This window comes from Gymnogyps californianus, chromosome Z, assembly GCF_018139145.2.
Source record: "Gymnogyps californianus isolate 813 chromosome Z, ASM1813914v2, whole genome shotgun sequence".
Classification (NCBI taxonomy): Eukaryota; Metazoa; Chordata; class Aves; order Accipitriformes; family Cathartidae; genus Gymnogyps; species Gymnogyps californianus.
In genome coordinates, this window is record NC_059500.1 from 54,006,047 (window position 1) to 54,025,002 (window position 18,956).

The 18,956-nt window shown below is 37.1% G+C and overlaps 1 protein-coding gene across 2 annotated transcripts in view; it reads right to left on the reverse strand.

Annotated features, from left to right (window-relative positions):
* JAK2 (Janus kinase 2) overlaps positions 1-18,956 on the reverse strand; it is a 62,573-nt gene that overhangs the window by 21,844 nt on the left and 21,773 nt on the right. For both annotated transcript variants that reach the window (XM_050913249.1, XM_050913250.1), the window contains exons 4-14: positions 17,361-17,484; positions 16,459-16,576; positions 15,754-15,899; positions 14,041-14,362; positions 11,555-11,674; positions 7,941-8,098; positions 6,362-6,473; positions 4,450-4,636; positions 2,898-3,025; positions 2,248-2,382; positions 562-649 (exon numbers count right to left, since the gene is read on the reverse strand). In XM_050913249.1, the coding sequence (XP_050769206.1) occupies positions 562-649; positions 2,248-2,382; positions 2,898-3,025; positions 4,450-4,636; positions 6,362-6,473; positions 7,941-8,098; positions 11,555-11,674; positions 14,041-14,362; positions 15,754-15,899; positions 16,459-16,576; positions 17,361-17,484 (1,638 nt within the window). The remainder of the gene's footprint in view (positions 1-561; positions 650-2,247; positions 2,383-2,897; positions 3,026-4,449; positions 4,637-6,361; positions 6,474-7,940; positions 8,099-11,554; positions 11,675-14,040; positions 14,363-15,753; positions 15,900-16,458; positions 16,577-17,360; positions 17,485-18,956) is intronic.

Sequence of the window (18,956 nt, forward strand, 5' to 3'; positions counted from 1 at the left end):
GGTTTTGTTGAAATAATGGGACCTCGTATTTTCAGAATGGGATCTCTAAACCAAACTTCCCAAAGCTATATTTGTGCTCACAAAGTCAGCACATAGGTGGGAAAGGGTGGCAGTTTCTGTGTTCCTGATCACAGTACACGAAAATTTTCTTGTGTAGACAAGCACTTCCCTTTCTAGCTAAACACAGGTGATAGAATGTAGGAGTGCAATTTTTCTGGCATTTCAAAAGCTCGTTTCAGAAGTTCAGCAGAACTTTTCAGAAGTCAGATTTTCAGGTAGAACAGACATGACTGAGTCATTTACAGAGGTTACTATTCACACTGAGTGTATTCACACTGACTGTATTCACACAATTTTTCCATTTTCTTTGTTATCACTGTATTAACTAGTTCTCAGACACCAAGACTAATACTACAGCAATGTGAACATGTATTGGGTGTCCACCTGGTGTGACAGGTTGTTTTGTTTTGTTTTTTACCCCTGCTTTTACCCAGAACCTATGGCAAACTCCTAGGACAGCTGTATAAAATTAGTACAAAGAGATAATTAATTTCTACTTACTCTCCTCTCCACATACGCAGACTCCATAATTTAACACCAAATGTTTGTAAGAAAGCTGGCTCATCATACTTGCTGCCTCAAAGAAGGACTTTGAGGAAGGAGAGAGAGGCATTGAGAGAGAATAAATATCAGTGAAAACAAAACCCCCAAACATTACATGATTTCTAATAAATTTATTAAAGCCATGTGCATTTTTAAAAATATTTCAACTTCCATCTCATTGCAAAGACTTTGTGTAACATTTTATATTGTTTGTGGTTGTTTTAGGGTTTGTTTTTTTTTTAAATAACTGATAATCCACATTTCAGAGAGGTTAGCAATCTCTTTTTCTGCAGGCAGGTGTATCGCAACATTTTAAAAAGAATCTTTTCTTCCATGTCAGTTAACTAAGTAAAGTAAACGGCAGACAAATTCATGATGCACTATTCAGTTTCCAGTTTATTCTTTCATAACACACTATTCAGTTTCCAATTTATTTCTTCATCGCACATTATTACGTTAAAAGACAAGAAGTACTGTATCACTCATCCACTACTGCGAGACCTTACCTAACCTTGTCAGGAAGGTTTCAGATGCTTTTATTTCTTTAGTCTTTTTTTTTATTCTCTTCAGTGGCATCTCCAACTACACTTGTTTGTGTACTGATTATTCACCCAACAAAACAAGGTCAAAATTAGCACATTCTCCTTCAGGTGACTATATTTGTATTTCTGTACTCTTAGCCCTTTTAACAACTGATTTTCACTTAACTTTAGAATGTAAGTATATTACCCAGCTTATTAAGATTAAAATATGGGTTATAGTTTCTTTATTGTTTTCAATTGTCCAAAGTGTATGCCTACATTGCTTATGAATATTAGCTATCTGAAATGTCTTTTCCTTTTTTGCTTACATTTTCGTATAGATTTGTCTTAAGTAAAGTTCAGTAAACAATGGACGGGTTCTTTTAGCTTGCTGTAAATACAGCTAGATTAATTAGGGATTTGATATAAGTATATAATCAAAATAAACAATAAAGAGCCTTATAAAGTTACATTAATATATTAAACACTACCACATCTTGTTAAAGTCTTTAAAATTAAATTCTCACATACGCAATCTTGGGCTCAATTACATTATCAGTGTATTAGTTTTTGTACAAAGGCATTTCAGGTTTGCTCACAGCTTCACTCAAACAGTGAAAAGTCTAAATGAATACGGATAATTCTATATATGGCAAGTGTTTCTCATACATAAATACTTCTGATTTTTTATGACTTTATGTGAAATGTTGATTTTACTGGAGAATCAGTATGACTCCAAAACACTGATGATAGTCTACCAAAAGAAAGCAATTTTCCATTAATGTTGGTCCCGCATCTGTACATAACAAATTTACTGGTAAAGGCAATTCTGTGGCCATACCACCTCTCCTGTGGTACTTGTATCGTACAAGGAAACTGTTCTCTGGCTCTCAGTGGGTAGCTCTGAATTCTCTGATGGATGGTGGGGAGAGGGGAAGTAAAGTACCTAGGTGTACTTCCCAAAGCCAGTCTCAAATCCATCCTCCAAGTGTCACAAGGCCAAGAATGAGCTTGGTTCAACATACAGCCCTCTACCATATAACAAATACTCGTTTATTGTAAGAAAAGTAATGCTCAACATAGCACGGACAAACGTTACATAGCAGTGAACAATCACACCAACCTCAGAGTAGTTTCTATGGACTTTATCCAGCACCTTTAAAAGAACTTCAGTTTGATGGAGCTGGCCATAGTCTCCCACTTCTTTCCTTACACCTTTGAAAATCTTAGTAAATGTGCCCTGTCCAAGACTCTCCTCCTAAAAGACGGGAAGGATACAGAGGGGAAAAAATCAGAAATCTCTGCCTGTTTTGCAATATCTCTCTTAAACAACCACCCTAAGTAATGCATATGCCAATCTTTACAGCTAGCACACCTCTAGAGTCAGACTGAGGGGACAAGGAAGCAACTATATCATATACAGCTTAAATCTTTGCTTATTTTTTATCGACTCCTCGAGGATCTCAGAAAATAACTTTCTGCAAGAACCAGAAAGGAAGGAATTGCTGCTACAGATGTATTTAGGCATCCCTAGAAGTAAAGAAAACAACTGCTATTGCAGTCAAGAGGACACTTCTTATTTAAAAAAAACCCCACAATTATTTGTATTAATGGAAAATTTAAAAAAAATTCTTTTCTCTCACAACTCTAAGGAAAGATTACAGCAAAATCTCCTAGCTCAGATAAGGCTCTTTTAACACATACTAAGTTTTTTAAAACATAGTGTGTATTAAACCAGCCATCTGCAGTGGAAGAAGCAACTAATGGACTTACAAATATCAAGTCCTCATTCCGGATTTTGTGAAAGACCATCTGGTTGACATTATTGTGCCTCTGTAGCGTAGGTGATGAAGGTACATCAGAAACACTATTGCTTCTGAAGACTAGAAGATTTGATTTATCTGGGAGAAGAAAGAGGGTGGGGAAAAGAAAAACAAAGTAAATTTGTAAAATATACAACTAAACCAATATTATTTCAGAAGGATTATTAATGAGAAGCTGTTAATCCAACAAAAAGAAGATATCACATTGAGATCAGTTTATTCAAAAAGCCACACAGTATTTCATTAAACAAATTCAAAGTCTGATTTTTTCTAATCAGCAAAAACATTTAGGTTGCCTCAGCAATTTTAAGTACTCCTACTTTTGACAAACGTTCTGAAAATACTCCTGCCTCCTTCCATATTTTAACTTCTGCTGTATTTGTAAGAACAATCAGGGATGGAAAAAGGGGATGTAAGTCACCTTCTTTTATATTACAAAGTCATTCTGTTGAAGACATGCATATCTTTCTGATGCCTCTTTAAAGCGTTTACATATTTTTGCCCTGGCAGCACTTTAGCAATCCTCATTGCCTTATGTTTACCAGAGTAAAGGGTCTGTTAGTAAAACAGGTACATATAGGTACATATTTGTGGGTGTATGTGTGCATGCATGTGTGATTATATTTATTCAATAATTTACAATTCTAATGCATACACATTTTTGGTTTCAACGGAAATAAGATTACAAAATTATTCTCTGTAATGTGCATATGTATTTACTTGTCAAATCTTTTCTAAGCTTTTGAATCCATTGACTAACTTCAGTCAAATTTGAGAGAGGTAAAAGTGATATCAAATAGTTTGTTCTCTCAAGTTTTTGGTTAAATAGGGACTTGGACAGAGACAAAGACTAACTAATATTAACCATAAGTAGTACTACTTATAATAAGCAAAAAGGGCAGACATTATCAGAATTCATAAAGGAGAAAGATATTATGAATATCAAAGCTAGGCAAAAACCTGTAACGTAAATTAAATAAAAATCCACTCCTCAGGCAGGACCTCTATTCCATGTGTATTTTTCAGTGTTAAAAAGAAGTCGAAATCACACTGCAGCATTGGCATAATTCAGCTAACAATGTCAACAGACAATGAAAGAAATTCACTGGCATTGTTCGTTCCACTGCTTATGGAACTATCCTCAGTGAGAAATGATACATTTACTAGCTCTTTCTTTCTCAAGACATGAAAGCACTTGAAGAAGCACATGAAGAAGACATGCTGCTCCACACAATCCTCTACAACTAAGAAATCAGTTTTGCTGGCTACCAGAAACTGGCTACCACGATTCTTTCTGGAAGACCATCTTATACAAAGTAAAATTTGGCAGACGCTAGGACTGAAAACTATGACTAAGATGAACAAATAGGTCAGCGAAATTTAAAAAAACACCCACAAACATATATCTCTACCTACCTGACAGTCATTTAATGTTAACTTATTTTTAAATCTTTAATCTGAAAGTTGGAAACCCTTCTGCTTAGAAATAATCTTTCTCTTACCTTTTGGTTTTGGAGGACAGCATTTGATGAACTGGAAAATTATGCTGTCTGAACGGACAGTTTCTGTCTGGTAACAGGTCAAGAGATCCTTAAGATTACCAAAACTTCTCTTGGTTCCACTAAGATTGTATTCTCCATTCTCATTCTTCGTAATTAAGCAGTGCTTATAATCAATGGTATTCTCACGCTGCAGAGATTTTTTCCATTAAAAATAAAATTGATTAATGTTTAGTATTTCAAAGCTTATTTAAATGTATAGCACTCTACTAATTAAAGAAAGAATGCTTCAGCAAAATATTACCATAATTTGTTATTTTGTTCTCACTATGTAATATTGATTCTGAGAAAACATGATTCTACTCCCATCACTGAAATTAGCATGTTGATACTAAGAAAAACAAATGTTACAAAATCTGCAAACATGGAGGTGAGAAAACAAATGGATCCTAGGAAAAATTCTTCAGAGGTAGTAATGAAAGCTTCTTCACCCTTACATGGGGTAATATCAAAACAAAATTCTGTTGGAAGCAATAGCCCAAACACTCATGCTCCGTGTTCTTTTGGCAAGCATTTGGAGATCTCAGCTGTATTTCTATGTTTCTGTTGTCTACAATACAGTTCTAAGCAATTAGTTCCTAGCACAGATTTTCAATATGCACTGAATTACTTTTACAATGAGTCTTGAAAAGATCCCATTAAACATTTTTAAACAGGAGCTCTTAATACTGCTTTCATGGTCCTTCACATCAATACTGCAGAAAATGTTCCAACAAATTCTGAATCTCAAAAGCCTAACGGTTTGCCCAGAAAGACTCAGAACAAGAAAAAAAAAAAAAATGTGGCTAGGTCACTTAATGGCAGGCTTAACTCACATGCTTAACTGTCAGACTTCAACTCTCTATGCTTGCCCAGGGACTCATCTTTTAGTCTAAAAAATTCCCTATCAAACTCACTTCACTGACCGGACATAAAATTTTTGTGAAACTGATCTTAAAATGGCTGTTTACTTCTCCATCCACACAACATTATTTTGTCATTTTCAGAGATGTACATATCTCTGACAGTATTTAGCAAACTTGCTAGCTTGCTGCAAACCAGCAGGAAAACTCATGTATTACCTTCCCTAGTTAAAAATCCAAAGGTAGCTCTGTTAACTTAATTAAAGAGAAGCCCATCCTTGGAACAAGACCATGCAATTATGTAACAGCAATATTAAAGTACTGTATTATCACTAACTGCAATCTCACAGAGGAGAGGTACATCTGGTTCTTAGCTGCATGAGAACTGCAGGCATTTCAAGGGTGTCTCCCACTCTAGCTAACACCAGATATCCAGCAGGAGATCTGTGTTGATGTAATAGCTACCAAATAATCTGGCTGGCCAGGCACTGGAGATGGGGACAGGACCCAAACCCAGAAGAAGCTGTGAAGGACAGACACTCTCAGATCACTGAGAGCTGTATACTCAGTCTAACTAAGCGCTATTTGGGAGGGGGAAGGTGGGCAGAAATCCCAGGAAAAAATCCAACTAAAACAAAAAAAAACCCTTAAAAAAATTTAAAAAAACCACCCCCCCTAAAAAAAACCCCAATCCAAACCACTCCACCACCCAAACATTTACTACAGTCCCAAGAGCCATGTCACCATCCTCAGAAGTCCCAAGCTCTCTTCCCTCCACCTGTCTTGTTCTCCTAGGCATATGGTATGTGTTATTAGCGGTTCTTTACCATACAAGTATTTTGACGTTTTTCACAAGACCCTGAAAGTTGGCCAATCTGACAGAAGTAGCTATAGATACACACATCAGACAAACATTCTGAAGAGAAAATTCAGAATGATTTACTGAACATCCCAGGCTCATTATTATAACACAATAAAGATTATACAGGTACTATCTAAGGCAGACTACAAACCTCTATAGCAAAGGTGAGGAAGTATTTTTTAAAATCTTTAGGACTGCAACGAAGAACGTAGAAACCAGTCTGATTACCCGCTTTCTTCAGTTTACTGATAGCGAAGTCCATGCTATAGTAAAAACAAAATGTGTAATATTGCGTCATTTCAAAATCCAGGAACATCAGAGATTAGCCAATGAGCACTATTATCAGATATCCAATACAACAATTATTCAAACTCTCAATTTTTTACAGCTTCCTTTAACTTAATCTTTTTGTCCCTTTATTTTCCAATATTCAAGGTGGCTGCTTATGTATAAGAGCAGTATATTAAAAATTCTTAACACTGAAAACACCACAACTACTTATTTGATGAGAAATCTTACAGCCTAAAAAAGTGTATTCCCCCAGGCTTATGGTATGACTCAACATCCATTATGGAAGAAGCTGTAATAAAACTGCCTAATAAATAAACTAAAATTAGCAAAATATTTGTGTGGGTGAAAAAGGTGGTTTAACTTGGGAAAGGACTAACAAGAAGGAGGAGTTGAAATAAAACATCACTTGTTACTACAAGAACCAATTTCCCCTTAAACAAGCCTTGCTAACTAACTATTTCTACCCTTCTCAGGGAACGAGGAATAGAATGGCTTGGAAAGGTCTAGACTCATTGCACATCCTTCTAAACAGCCCTAAATAACGCTTAATATACAGCATTAGACATTAGTGCAAGAAATGTGATTAGAACTGTATAGGTCTCCCTCCCTCTCCTCCTTCATCTCTTCTCAATGTTATAGCACCTATCCTCTCTCTGTCATTGGGAAATTTACAGAACTATTCTGTGTTAGCTGAGTAGACAGTGCTAGTTTCATGCAACATATCTTGCATATATCAGCTTCCAAACTTTCTATAGCTAAAGCAAATACCCATTTTATTCAGCCTAACAAAACATTTCTAAGTTCCCACGTGTGTTTCTGCAAACAATAAATAATACTATACGAACTATTAAAAAAAAAGTTTTAAAAAATTCAATGAAGGTACTAAATTCTTCCTCTAAAAAAAAAAAAAAAAAACAAAACCCAACAACTAAGCAAGCAAACAAGGAGACAACATTCCTTAAAAGCAAACAAACCTTCCAATTTATATGGCTAGCAGTTTACTGCAATCCTTGCTCAAATATTGAAGAGAGTGTTATCCGAATTTGCCTTTTTTCCCTTGGCAACTCAGATAATACAACTGCCAGAGGCTGCAGTGTAAACATGAGATCCTCTGTCTATGACACTGTATGTTGCCACTACGGTAGTAACTATAATTCCGTATAATCAGCATCATGAATTTCCTGCCTGTCTCACTTGGGGGGGGGGGAAGATTCTAAGGGAAGAAAATTAAAACCACAATCTTTGCATTTATTTTTTATAATACGTCAAGAAGGCATTGTATTTTGCAAAGCGGAAAATAAGAGGAAAAATGTAAAGCATTTTATGTTACGTAAATGTAATAAATACACATTTCAAGATGTCCATTATGGTTCACAGTCAACTAAAGTTCATCTTTCAAAAACAGTATCACCTTGTTATATTGCTAAAAAATTGCTTACAAAATTGGTCCATGGCAGTTGCTTTGGATATTTTCAAGGACTGATGGTGGTGCTACTTCTTTACAGAGATAATGGTGGGCATCCGCAGTTAATCTGTAATATCCATCAATTAATGACACAAAGGAGAGAGCTTCTCTTAATGACTGAAATTCAGCCTCCTGTTAAATTGTCCGGGGGGGGGGGGGGCGGGGGGGGGGGGGGGGGGAGGGGGAGAGAGAGAATTTCAATTTTTTAATAGGCAACACAAAATTCCTGGATATGATAATGGTATAAAAGCTATAAATATACGCATACATTAAAGATATCCCGATTGTTTTTAGCTACTGTTTGTATAGTTCTACCCTCCTGGTGCCACCCAAAACTTGTTAGCAATCTTCAATGTTCAAAATTAAACCCAAATCAAACAAATCTGCCATAAAAAACCCCTTATTCTACATAGATGAAACAACAGAGGAATGTTGACAAGAGAGAACATTTGAAAGGGAAAATCTGAGTAGATACAACTCAGCATGGCAGACACCTACTGCACTGGCAACACAGTGTTATTTTTTTTCCTAAAGGAAAGCCTTCGCTTATCAAAGATTTATGGGGCTGCTTTCAAGTAGCAAAGAAAAATCTCTAGAAAAGTACCTGCCTGAAAATTTAACTAGTAGTCAGCAAAAACTGGCATCCTGAATTGGATCATAGACAGAAGCTGACCTTTAACTACTATGAAGAGAGGTGCAATGGATGGAAGCAGAGAGAAGAATAATGTGGTCAAAAGGAAAACGGGGTGTGGAAAAGGTCTATGCAGAACACATTGAACAGGTAAGAGCAGGGCAAAATTACAGCCATCTGTAACAATATATTTATTACTGCCAATAAAGGAAAATAGAGTCCATTTTTATGTAATTATCTATAGTTTCTTAATATTTTGACAGTTGTATCAGAGCATTAAAGGCTGTCTTTACTTCAACAGAGAAGTGTTACTCTACCATCTACAGAGTTACACTAGATTTCATTCACTAGTGTAGCTCAACAGAACAGGCTTTAGTACGTGCTGCACAAGTTTGCCCATGACACTGCAGAGACAGTGGCTGAACACAATTCCTTGGCAAGTTCTTTGCTAGACAGCAATAAAAAAGCTGGTGCTTTTGATCACATGCCAAGAAGTTGTTTGGAGTCTTCAAACTCCTTATTAAAAGAGGACCTGGAAACAACTATCTTTCCAGTTGTTTCAACATAATTGGAAAACCCACACAGACAACAGACCCAGAAATCCAGCCATTTTAATCAATCCATGTATCCTAAAACTGTGTAAAGTACATTTCTATAATGAATTCTACTAGCTGTGTAACAGGTTAAACTAAATCACAAATTCTAATTTACACATCAGCTAATTTAGGTGTGTAAAGTGTCCACGCACAAACCATAAGCAAAACAGCAGCTACTGCACTTTTTCCTACTCTGTCTTACTCTTCAGTAGCTTTTTTAGACAAGCTCTTAGAAAGTCACTTCTACCCTCAGAAGCATATGCAGTCAAGTACCTAACTACTGCTATTGAGAATTTTTAAAGTGAATTTTAATGGCTTAAGATTAAGGAAGCCTCCTCCACCAATCTGAAATATTATTACGCTCTCAGCATCATGGATGCGCATCACAGATATTCCAGCTACTGTTATGTTTCAATAAAAAGCCTTGAAAAAATTTGAAATTCTTAACAGGTCATTAATTGTGCCATTAATGCAGGAAATGAATGTGAATCACAATTCTGCTATAAATGAAAGTAAATCATATGCCTTTTTTTGAAAAAGCATCATTAGAGAGATAATAAAACTAGTTTATGTTTAGTGAAATATTTTTGGAATTTAAAAAAATTATTTTTACAGAAAAGAAGTACATAAGCCGTACACAGCTTTTTCACACACACACACAGAAAGAAGCTCTCCAGTCACACAAACGCTGAGATGAGGAGCCCTGAAGGCCCACAGATCAGTGATGGAGATATAGGAAGAAACAACTCGTACTGGGTTTGCATGGCGAGGTTTTGGTAGTGGGGGGGCTACAAGGGTGGCTTCTGTGAGAAGCTGCTAGAAGCTTCCCCTATGTCTGACAGAGCCAAAGCCAGCTGGCTCCAAGACGGACCCACCACTGGCCAAGGCCGAGCCCATCAGCAACAGTGGGAGCACCTCTGGGATAACATATTTAAGAAGGGGAAGAAGTTGCTGCACAACAGCAGACAGAGTGAGAATATGTGAGAGAAAACAACTCTGCAGACACCAAGGTCAGCGAAGAAGGAGGGGGAGGAGGTGCTCCAGGCACAGGAGCAGAGATTCCCCTGCAGCCCGTGGTGAAGACCATGGTGAGGCAGGCTGTCCCCCTGCAGCCCACAGAGGTTAACGGTGGAGCAGATATCCACCTGCAGCCCATGAAGGACCCCAGGCCAGAGCAGGTCAATGCCCAAAGGAGGCTGTGACCCTGTGGGAAGCCCGCGCTGGAGCAGGTTCGCTGGCAGGACTTGCAACCCCATGGGGGACCCACACTGAAGCAGTCTGTTCCTGAAGCACTGCATCCCATGGGAAGGACCCGCACTGGAGCAGTTAATGAAGAACTGCAGCCCATGGGAAGGACCCATGTTGCAGAAGTTCATGGAGGACTGTCTCCCATGGGAGGGACCCTACACTGGAACAGGGGAAGAGTGTGAGGAGGAAGGAGTGGCAGAGACAATGTGCGATGAACTCACTGCAACCCCTGTTCCCTGTCCCCCTGCACTGCTTGGGGGGAGGAGTTAGAGAAATTCAGGAGTGAAGTTGAGCCAGGAAAGAAGGGAGGAATGGGGGGAAGGTGTTTTTAAGATTTGGTTTTGATTCTCATTACCCTACTCTGATTTGATTGGCAATAAATTAAATTAATTTCCCCGAGTCGATAATTGGTGAGTGATCTCTCCCTGTCCTTACCTTGACCCACGAGCCTTTTGTCATCTTTTTCTCCCCTTGTCCAGTTGAGGAGGGGGAGTGATAGAGCAGCTTGGTGGGCACCTGGTGTCCAGCCAAGGTCAATCCACCACACAACTATGTGACAGTTATGCCTGCTGGAAAGCCTGACTCAAGTGAAATGCTGGAGTTCAAACTGAAACAACTCAACTTTTTACATTCATGTATAAAATAGTTTCTTAAGATCTTCTTCAAAGAATTTTAAACAGTAAAAGCATGACATTAATTTTGTCCAAACACTTATTTTCTGTGTATCATCATTCCTTCAGAGCATTTTGAAGCCTTTTTCAATGTGTTGGTCACTGGCAGACAGCTTACCACAACAGCATGGAAACAGTATGCTCAATAGCTAGAACCACAGACTCAGGTTTAAAACTCCAATAAAGAAAAGAATCAATCTGTGTATTGGAAGTTACCCTCAGCTATAAACTCCTATTTCTATTTCAGTCCATGCACATAGCTTTGAATGCAGAAGACCTTTGGTGTTCCGATGCACTGCTTATACTGCTGAAATGCATTTAGTTTTACCTTATGCTTAATTAACATGGTAATTGGTTATACAACACTATAAATACCACAGCAATCACACAGCCTGCTCAAAGCAACATCTATCTGAAAAAACAGCAAGCAAAGTAAACAAACCAGATTCTTGCTGTCTTGTTTGTGAATGGTGACAATTCTTCTCTCACTGGAGCCTTCTTGGCTTGCTTGTTTGATGCTGACATCAATGATATCAGGAAAATCACAGTATGTTTGCAAATCCTGCAATAAATATTGGTTATATTATGTCAGTAGTAACATAAATAGCAACTAAAAAACCCCACGTATTTGCAGCTTTAGAATTCCTACAACTCTGAACTTGTAAGCTAACAAAGAGGATCATATAACCTTAAATATGCCATTAAAAATAAAGAAAGGAGTTTTGTATTTACAGGACCATCACTAGGAGCATCAATTAAAAATGCACAAAGATCCAGGAACCGTGAATAGAAATATCCATATATGGGGTTGGGGTTTTTTTATTGTAGATATTTCTTTGCTCTGTAGTATTTTGTGAGGATTAACAATGGAACATTTTGATTACTCTTTGGGGGAGGTCTTTTTTTTTTTTTTTTGAGAACTTATTATTAGCGTCCTGATTAAAGAGGTTTAGAAAGCCTGTTAACAATCCAAAATGTCATGGCTTCATTCAGAGTAATACAAGCTGCAAAATCTATTACCAAAAAGATGGATGCAGTGTGAATGAAGAAAGCATCTACAAGAAAGTTCTCCCATCAGCCACAGTCATCACTGACTATGTAACTTGAAGCATTGATCCTAATTACATGGGAAATCCAAGACACATTTTCCTTTGATAGCAAGTTCAGGTAGTTTTTCATACTATGATATTCTGTACCACTTCCTTCAGTCTTTCACAAGTCAAATTACAATGTCATATAAGTCACACTTTGTTTTGTTTTCAGTAGAACTCCAGATGCTAAGTAAAATCCTTAAATAAAGGTAGATTATACCTAAAATTATTCTTCCAAAACAAATAGATTTTATTCAAGTCAGAATACCCCATTTATATGGCTGCAAGCATATCCTAATACATAAACAGGTGTAATAATCAAGGCTGTAAGACTCAGTGGGTATCAGCTAGAATAAATCAGCCCAAATGCACTGAAGTCCCTGAAGCTCTATTTGTTCATCTGGTTGTTGGAAATGTGAACTGGCAAAACAAATTTCTTCACAATCTACCCCACATACATCATTCCTGCCTTCAAAAAAATAAAAATTTGTTTCAATTCAGTATCTTAATAAAAATTCATCAGTATAGTTTGCTGAAACAAGAGTTATGATCACATTTACAAGCAGCCTGATTAATTTACTAAGTTTTCATAACCGATTTCATAAACAGTTTCTGTACCAGTGAAAATACACGCAGCCTACACTGTGTCTCTGTCAATAAGTGGGAGGACAACATCATTAACTATGAAAAAATAATTTGCAATCTCCATAGGAAATATGATCAGTTTTAACACTACTCTTACTAAAGGCTTGGTTGCCAGGCCCGAACAGCATAGTAGGCATAAATTCTGTACACCTGAAACTAGAAATTGCAAAACCTGACATTTATGTTAGCTGCTGCCAGAGCAACTGGCACTTACAGGCAACTTAAGGCAGAGGGCTGATACATAGCAACTATGAATGTGCTAATGTCAATCTACAAATATTCTAAGAACACCACACTTAAAAAATCTGGGTATGTAATCATTATTTTTTTTTGGTAACTATTACCAAAAAAATAGCATTTTTACAAATTATTACAGCACACTGTAAAAATACCACCTTTTGTAGTGTGGTCTTGACTGCTACATATTATGCATCAAAACTACCAAACTAACGGATGCAATTATTTTGGAAAACTGACATGTGCTTCACTTTGCCTTTAATTTTACCTTTGGAAAATTCCCACACTCTCAATGTATACTGCTATGAGTTTGTATCAGACTGGTAAATTCGGCAAAATGAATGATCATGCTCGGAAATCACACACAAAAGAAATAATGTGGATAAATAAAAATGCAACAGCACATGATTACTACCACTTAGTGGAACCATTTAGCATCTAATTCCTGAACAAAGAGTATATGGACTCCGCAGTTACAGAAATGTTACTTTAAATTTGCTAGCTCAGACACTAGGTAGGAGTCTAACTGCAGCATGAAAGAGGGATAGGGAAATTTACCTGGTTTCTGGAGTCCTTAAAACCCTGCTTTCAAAGAGAATTTGAGGAATTTGTGCATTTTACCTATACCTGGGGGCAGGGTCATTACTTTTCCACATTGATTTTTTTTTACAGTAATGAAGGCCCAACACTGAATTTTTCATTTGTCAAGCACAGAAGTATTACATGTTTGAGTACTGACTTTCTTCTAATACTTCAATAAAAAACTAATTTTAAAATCCTGCACTGTTTAAGTCAGTACGTTTCTGTGAGCCTCAGCAATACAGAAATTGTATCATCACTGTGAAGTAAAATTTACCTACCAAATTCACCTGGGGTAAATCAGAACTTCTAACATAAGCTAATCACTCTGTTACATGACAAACTGCACAATTACTAAAATAATAAAAGAAATTACCTGCTCTGCCAGTGTCTCACAGTCTTTAAGTTTTCCTCTTGAGCACTGAATTCCACCATTTCCAGTTATTACAATGGTTGCAAAACTTTCCTCTCCAGAAGGATCTCCACCAGGTTCTTTTACTTCAAAAACCTCTGAATAGAAGGCAGACTGAAGGGTTTCCAGATTTATGAGATACTTAAGTTTCAAGTTTCTGGCAGTAGCTTTGCATTGGCCAAACTGTTGTATAAATTTGCGGAACCTGTACCTTATTCTTTTTCGTGTCAAAATGTGGTAGTCTTGGATTTTTGCTCGCACACATTTAGGCAAAAACATTTTGTAGCTGTGAATACATAACCAGCAAAAAAAAAAAAAAAGCTAATTTTATCCATTAAATCCAGCAAAGATAATTAGTTCTGTGCTAGACAAGTCAACACGAAAATATGTTTTCCTCTAAATGTAACCTTATTCTTTAAACTGTAGGATAACAAGGATCCTTTCTTCCATCTGTAGTATGTTCTTTCAAATACAGCCCTGTCTCTTCTTCCATTTTCCTTTTTTCCCCCTCACTCAGTTTCAACATATATTACATAATGTATTTTCCATAAATCCAGACATGTCTGTTCTAGTCATTCCTGAAGTTTTGAGGTAAGGCAGCAGAAGTTACACCATTGCTTTGTTTGGTGTGGAAGTTGGAAAGAGGATACTGCATGGATAGAGGCAACTACACAGATGGAAGACAGATTTCCTGGCTGAAAATATAGGTGGTAGAATACAACACTGTGGTTGGTTCTCACTGAAGTTACTGTATCACAGTCCATATTCTATATCAAGGGGCAAAAGAGTAGTTTGTCACCTGCAATGAGCTGGCCAATTTGTTGTCTCATTCTGTTTTTTACTCCTCCTGCTAGGTTTCATTAAAAGACAAATATCAAGCATTAAGTACTAAGCAGGGACAGAATTAACTCAGCTGGAGTGGAAACTGATTAGGTTGATAAACCAAAGTGAACTGATAAACTCAAGCAAGTTTAGCAGAGATTCTGCTGAAGACAGTTAGGAGCCTGGAGCACATAACACAACAGAAGAGGCATAAGGGAGCAAGATTTGTTCAGCCTGGAGAAAAGAAGGCTCAAGTAGGGTGTTCTACTAATTGTCTTCAAGTAACAGATCGTTATGGAGAAGACTGAATTACACTCTTCTCAGACATGCACAGTGAAAGGACAAGAGGCAACAGAGGATAATCAGTGTCACAGAGGAGACTGATTAGATATGGAGAAAATCTTCCTCAATGAGGGTGATCATACACAGGACAAAACTGCCCAGAGATATGGTGGAATCTCCATCCCTGGATGTTTTCAGAACTTGACTGGACGAGGCCCTAAGTAACTTCATCTAAACTTTGAAGTTGGCCCTGATCTGAACAGGGGCTTAGATCTGATGAATTCCAGAGGTCTCTCCTAACTCAAATTATTGGTTACATCTTTTCCCACATCAGTAGCTGTTGCCTTACCTCTGATTAAGAGAACCAAATCCATGTACCCAAAAACATGAATGGCCATCATGATACAAGCTTTCTATTAATTTCTAGTTTACACTATAGGTAAGTTTATGGAATCATTATGCTAGAATAAATCAATTGCCAACAGCTGAACATCTCCTCCCAGATGCTAATGTGCAAAAATACTGGTTTTGGATATCAGATAGGTGTGATAGAGTTATGAAGTATGGAGTCACCTGACTGAATTGTAAATAGCCAGTGGGGTTTGGTCCTTTTCTTTGGCCACTCTCATCATATCCAGAACAGCCATTCCAAGGCATTCTTCTTGCGTTTCATGAGTAACAGGCATCTGTACCCATCCATCCAAAAAATCATCTCGCCACTGAGAAAGAAGAATGCAAGAAAGCAAATTAAAACCATAGCACTGCTGCTCATCAATAAAAGTTTTTTGGGGTGTGGGCATTTTTTTTTTGTTTGGGGTTTTTTTGTTTGTTTGGTTTTTGTTTGTTTTTTTTTTAAAGACTGCATTCTTCTGAATGAACCCTTCATCCACAAAAAGCTGCACATGTTCATAATGGATACCAGCTACCATTATGCTTAGAAACACGGTTTTCAAAATGTTTTCATTTCAAAACTCAAAAAGGTCTATATGGGAAGGCTGTCGTTCTACATTGTGTCAGTCCAAAATGAAAGTCACACTGAAAGACTTCCACATGGTAGTGGCACAAGAAAGGAGCTACACACTCTCACTGCTCTCCCCACAACTGCCATTTGAGCTTCATCTCTCCAAATACACAACATGACATGGAATTTAACTTTCATCTTGAGTGGGCTTCAAGCTGTCAAAGGAGCCTACACAGTTACCATCAGAAGACGTGAAAGGGAATAAATACTAACAATCTTTACCAATCTGCATTAAAAAATAATCAAGCAAAGCATACCTGTGCAAATAGGTAAGACATGACAAGATCATCAAGAACAGGGCTTTCTGCACCTCGAAGAATGCCATACCGATATGCTCTGTTGGTGCCATTGCAATACCAGTGGGGAAAATAAAACCTGTTAGGAAATAGTTAAGCAAACACCAATAAATAGATACTTTCGCTTACCAACGCCAGACATCATTGCTTTCATGAACATGTAATTAGTGCTGGCTGGTTTGGAGGACCAATATGAAGCCCCAGTTAGTCAATGGAAGGCTTTGGATCCAGTTCTTGGTGTCTTAAAGTGCTACAACATTTAAGGAGGGTGATAAGCTGTACTGGTAACAATGAGGAGCACTGCAAAGTTATCCTCACTAATCAGAATATAGAGAATTTTGTGTTACTGTTTTCCAGTTTCCTTTGAAACAGTTCCCAAAGAAACACTCAGGCCACATTATGCAATGTAAATAAACAAGGAAAACTGTGACTGTAGCTTTAGATGTCCACATTCAAAAATCAGGTTAGAGAAAAATGGTTCTGTTGCAGACATTTGCCTGACTACACAGGATAATTACTCTGCATTTCAGAACTGCCACTAATTCAAACAAGCAAGCACAGAGGAGATGAAATGTATCATTATTAAGAAAAATACTATTTTTACTTCTGCTATATTTTTTTATTGTTTGTTTCTTCAATCTGACATGGCAAACATATGTTATATAGACAATCGATAAAATATGTTATTCAAACCTGCTCCAGTAATTTTGATTCTTTTATCTAGCTCTTATCCAGATATCACCAACAATCTGTCCATAACTTCTTAGAGAAACTATGGTTCAACTAAGTATCTTGTTTTGGTTGTGTTTTCTCACATAGTTTTGTTTTACCATGAAAAATGCGTAACATTTGATTTAGATTACCTTATCCGGTAAATTAGGATGAGTCTGGTTGCTTCATCTACATGGAAGATGTGATTTGGGGGATACCACATTCTCTCTGTTTCACTCATGAGTGCAAACATGTTATGATACACTGGCATGATACCTAAGCAAAGAACAGAGAAGCAAACATTTATAGGAAATTGTTTTCACAAAGAATCAACCTTATTAAAAAAAAATATTGTCGGTTACAAGTAGCAGATTGGCACATGTTCTCCAACTATTCATTGCACTGCTCTATCACTGTCAACAGCATTGCAATCATCACCCCATAACCTGCAGACTATTTTTGCTGGTTTATTTTCTCATTCTTCCTTTATGTTCTCTGACTGCAGACTGTGTTCACCTGTTATCTTATACTTCAGTGTTAGATTACAAGATTTTCTCTGTATGGCATTTAATACAATGTCTTCTTAGCCTCAGTTTAGTAACAGCTAACAACAGTACATTACCTTTTTCCTTACCTTTTCCAAAAACAGATCTAGGCATTGATCTTAAGATTTTACACCAATGAAAAATTAGAAGTAAAGCAATACAAAGGAAGTCATCGTGACTAGGACAACCACCTGCCATTTACATTTTAATAGCTCAGTTAAGAACAGAACCAAACATATATTGTTAATTAAACAAAATTGGAAAATATTTTTTTCCCCTCAACAATTCAGGTTTGTTTTAATGAGAACTGACAAGCAATCCTACTTAATCACAAACTACGGAAATCAGCTGAGCACTGACTCTTCAGCAGCACCAGAATTTCAATTTGGCTTTGGGGCTCCCAGCTGAAAGTACACATAAGACAGATGCCACAGCATTGTACTATACTGTAGTGTTATGCATCCATGCAATGCCAGTGCTACAATTCGGAAAACAGGTTAAATGCCTGAGAATTGACAGCACAAAAGGATGAACTTCAACCACTGACAAACATATTTTGAAGACATGAAGAGATACAGGTCTAGAGGTCAGGGCGTAGGATGAAAATTACAGTGTGAAAGTCACAGTAGCTCATAATGAAAGAAAACTATGTTTACATTAAAGCAAGACACTTTGGGGGAAGAAGGCAAAAAATATTGAAAAAATGACAGATAAAGACAACAAAAGTAACTTAAAATGATGTTAAGAGACAAAAGAATTCTGGCAAAAGGCAAAGTACCCACAACCCTGCCCAAAGACTTAGAATGAAATCATTGAAATTCACACAAGAAACCAGGAGAAAAAAAAAAATCCCTTCTTTCTTTCTTTCTGTTCTGAATAACATCTAGGTAACTACTGAAGGGGGCAGACTCAAATTTCTTTCATCACATCTAAAGTGCATGTAAGACAATCAGTTAGAAACAACTAATCAAATCCACATATAAAACTGCATAAGCATGTGGAACAAAAAGTAATTCAGTCCTAAATAACAACTAGCTTAAATTCACTACAAAATGGGGTTTGTCTCTGTAGGGAGCCAGTAAGAGGGCTAAGAACAAGAGGTCTGTTGTGCAGATGTCAGATTAAACTGCTGAAATCTATAGGCTAATCATCTGACACTTCTTTAAACTAAAGCTCACCAAAATATACCAGAACTACAGGTCC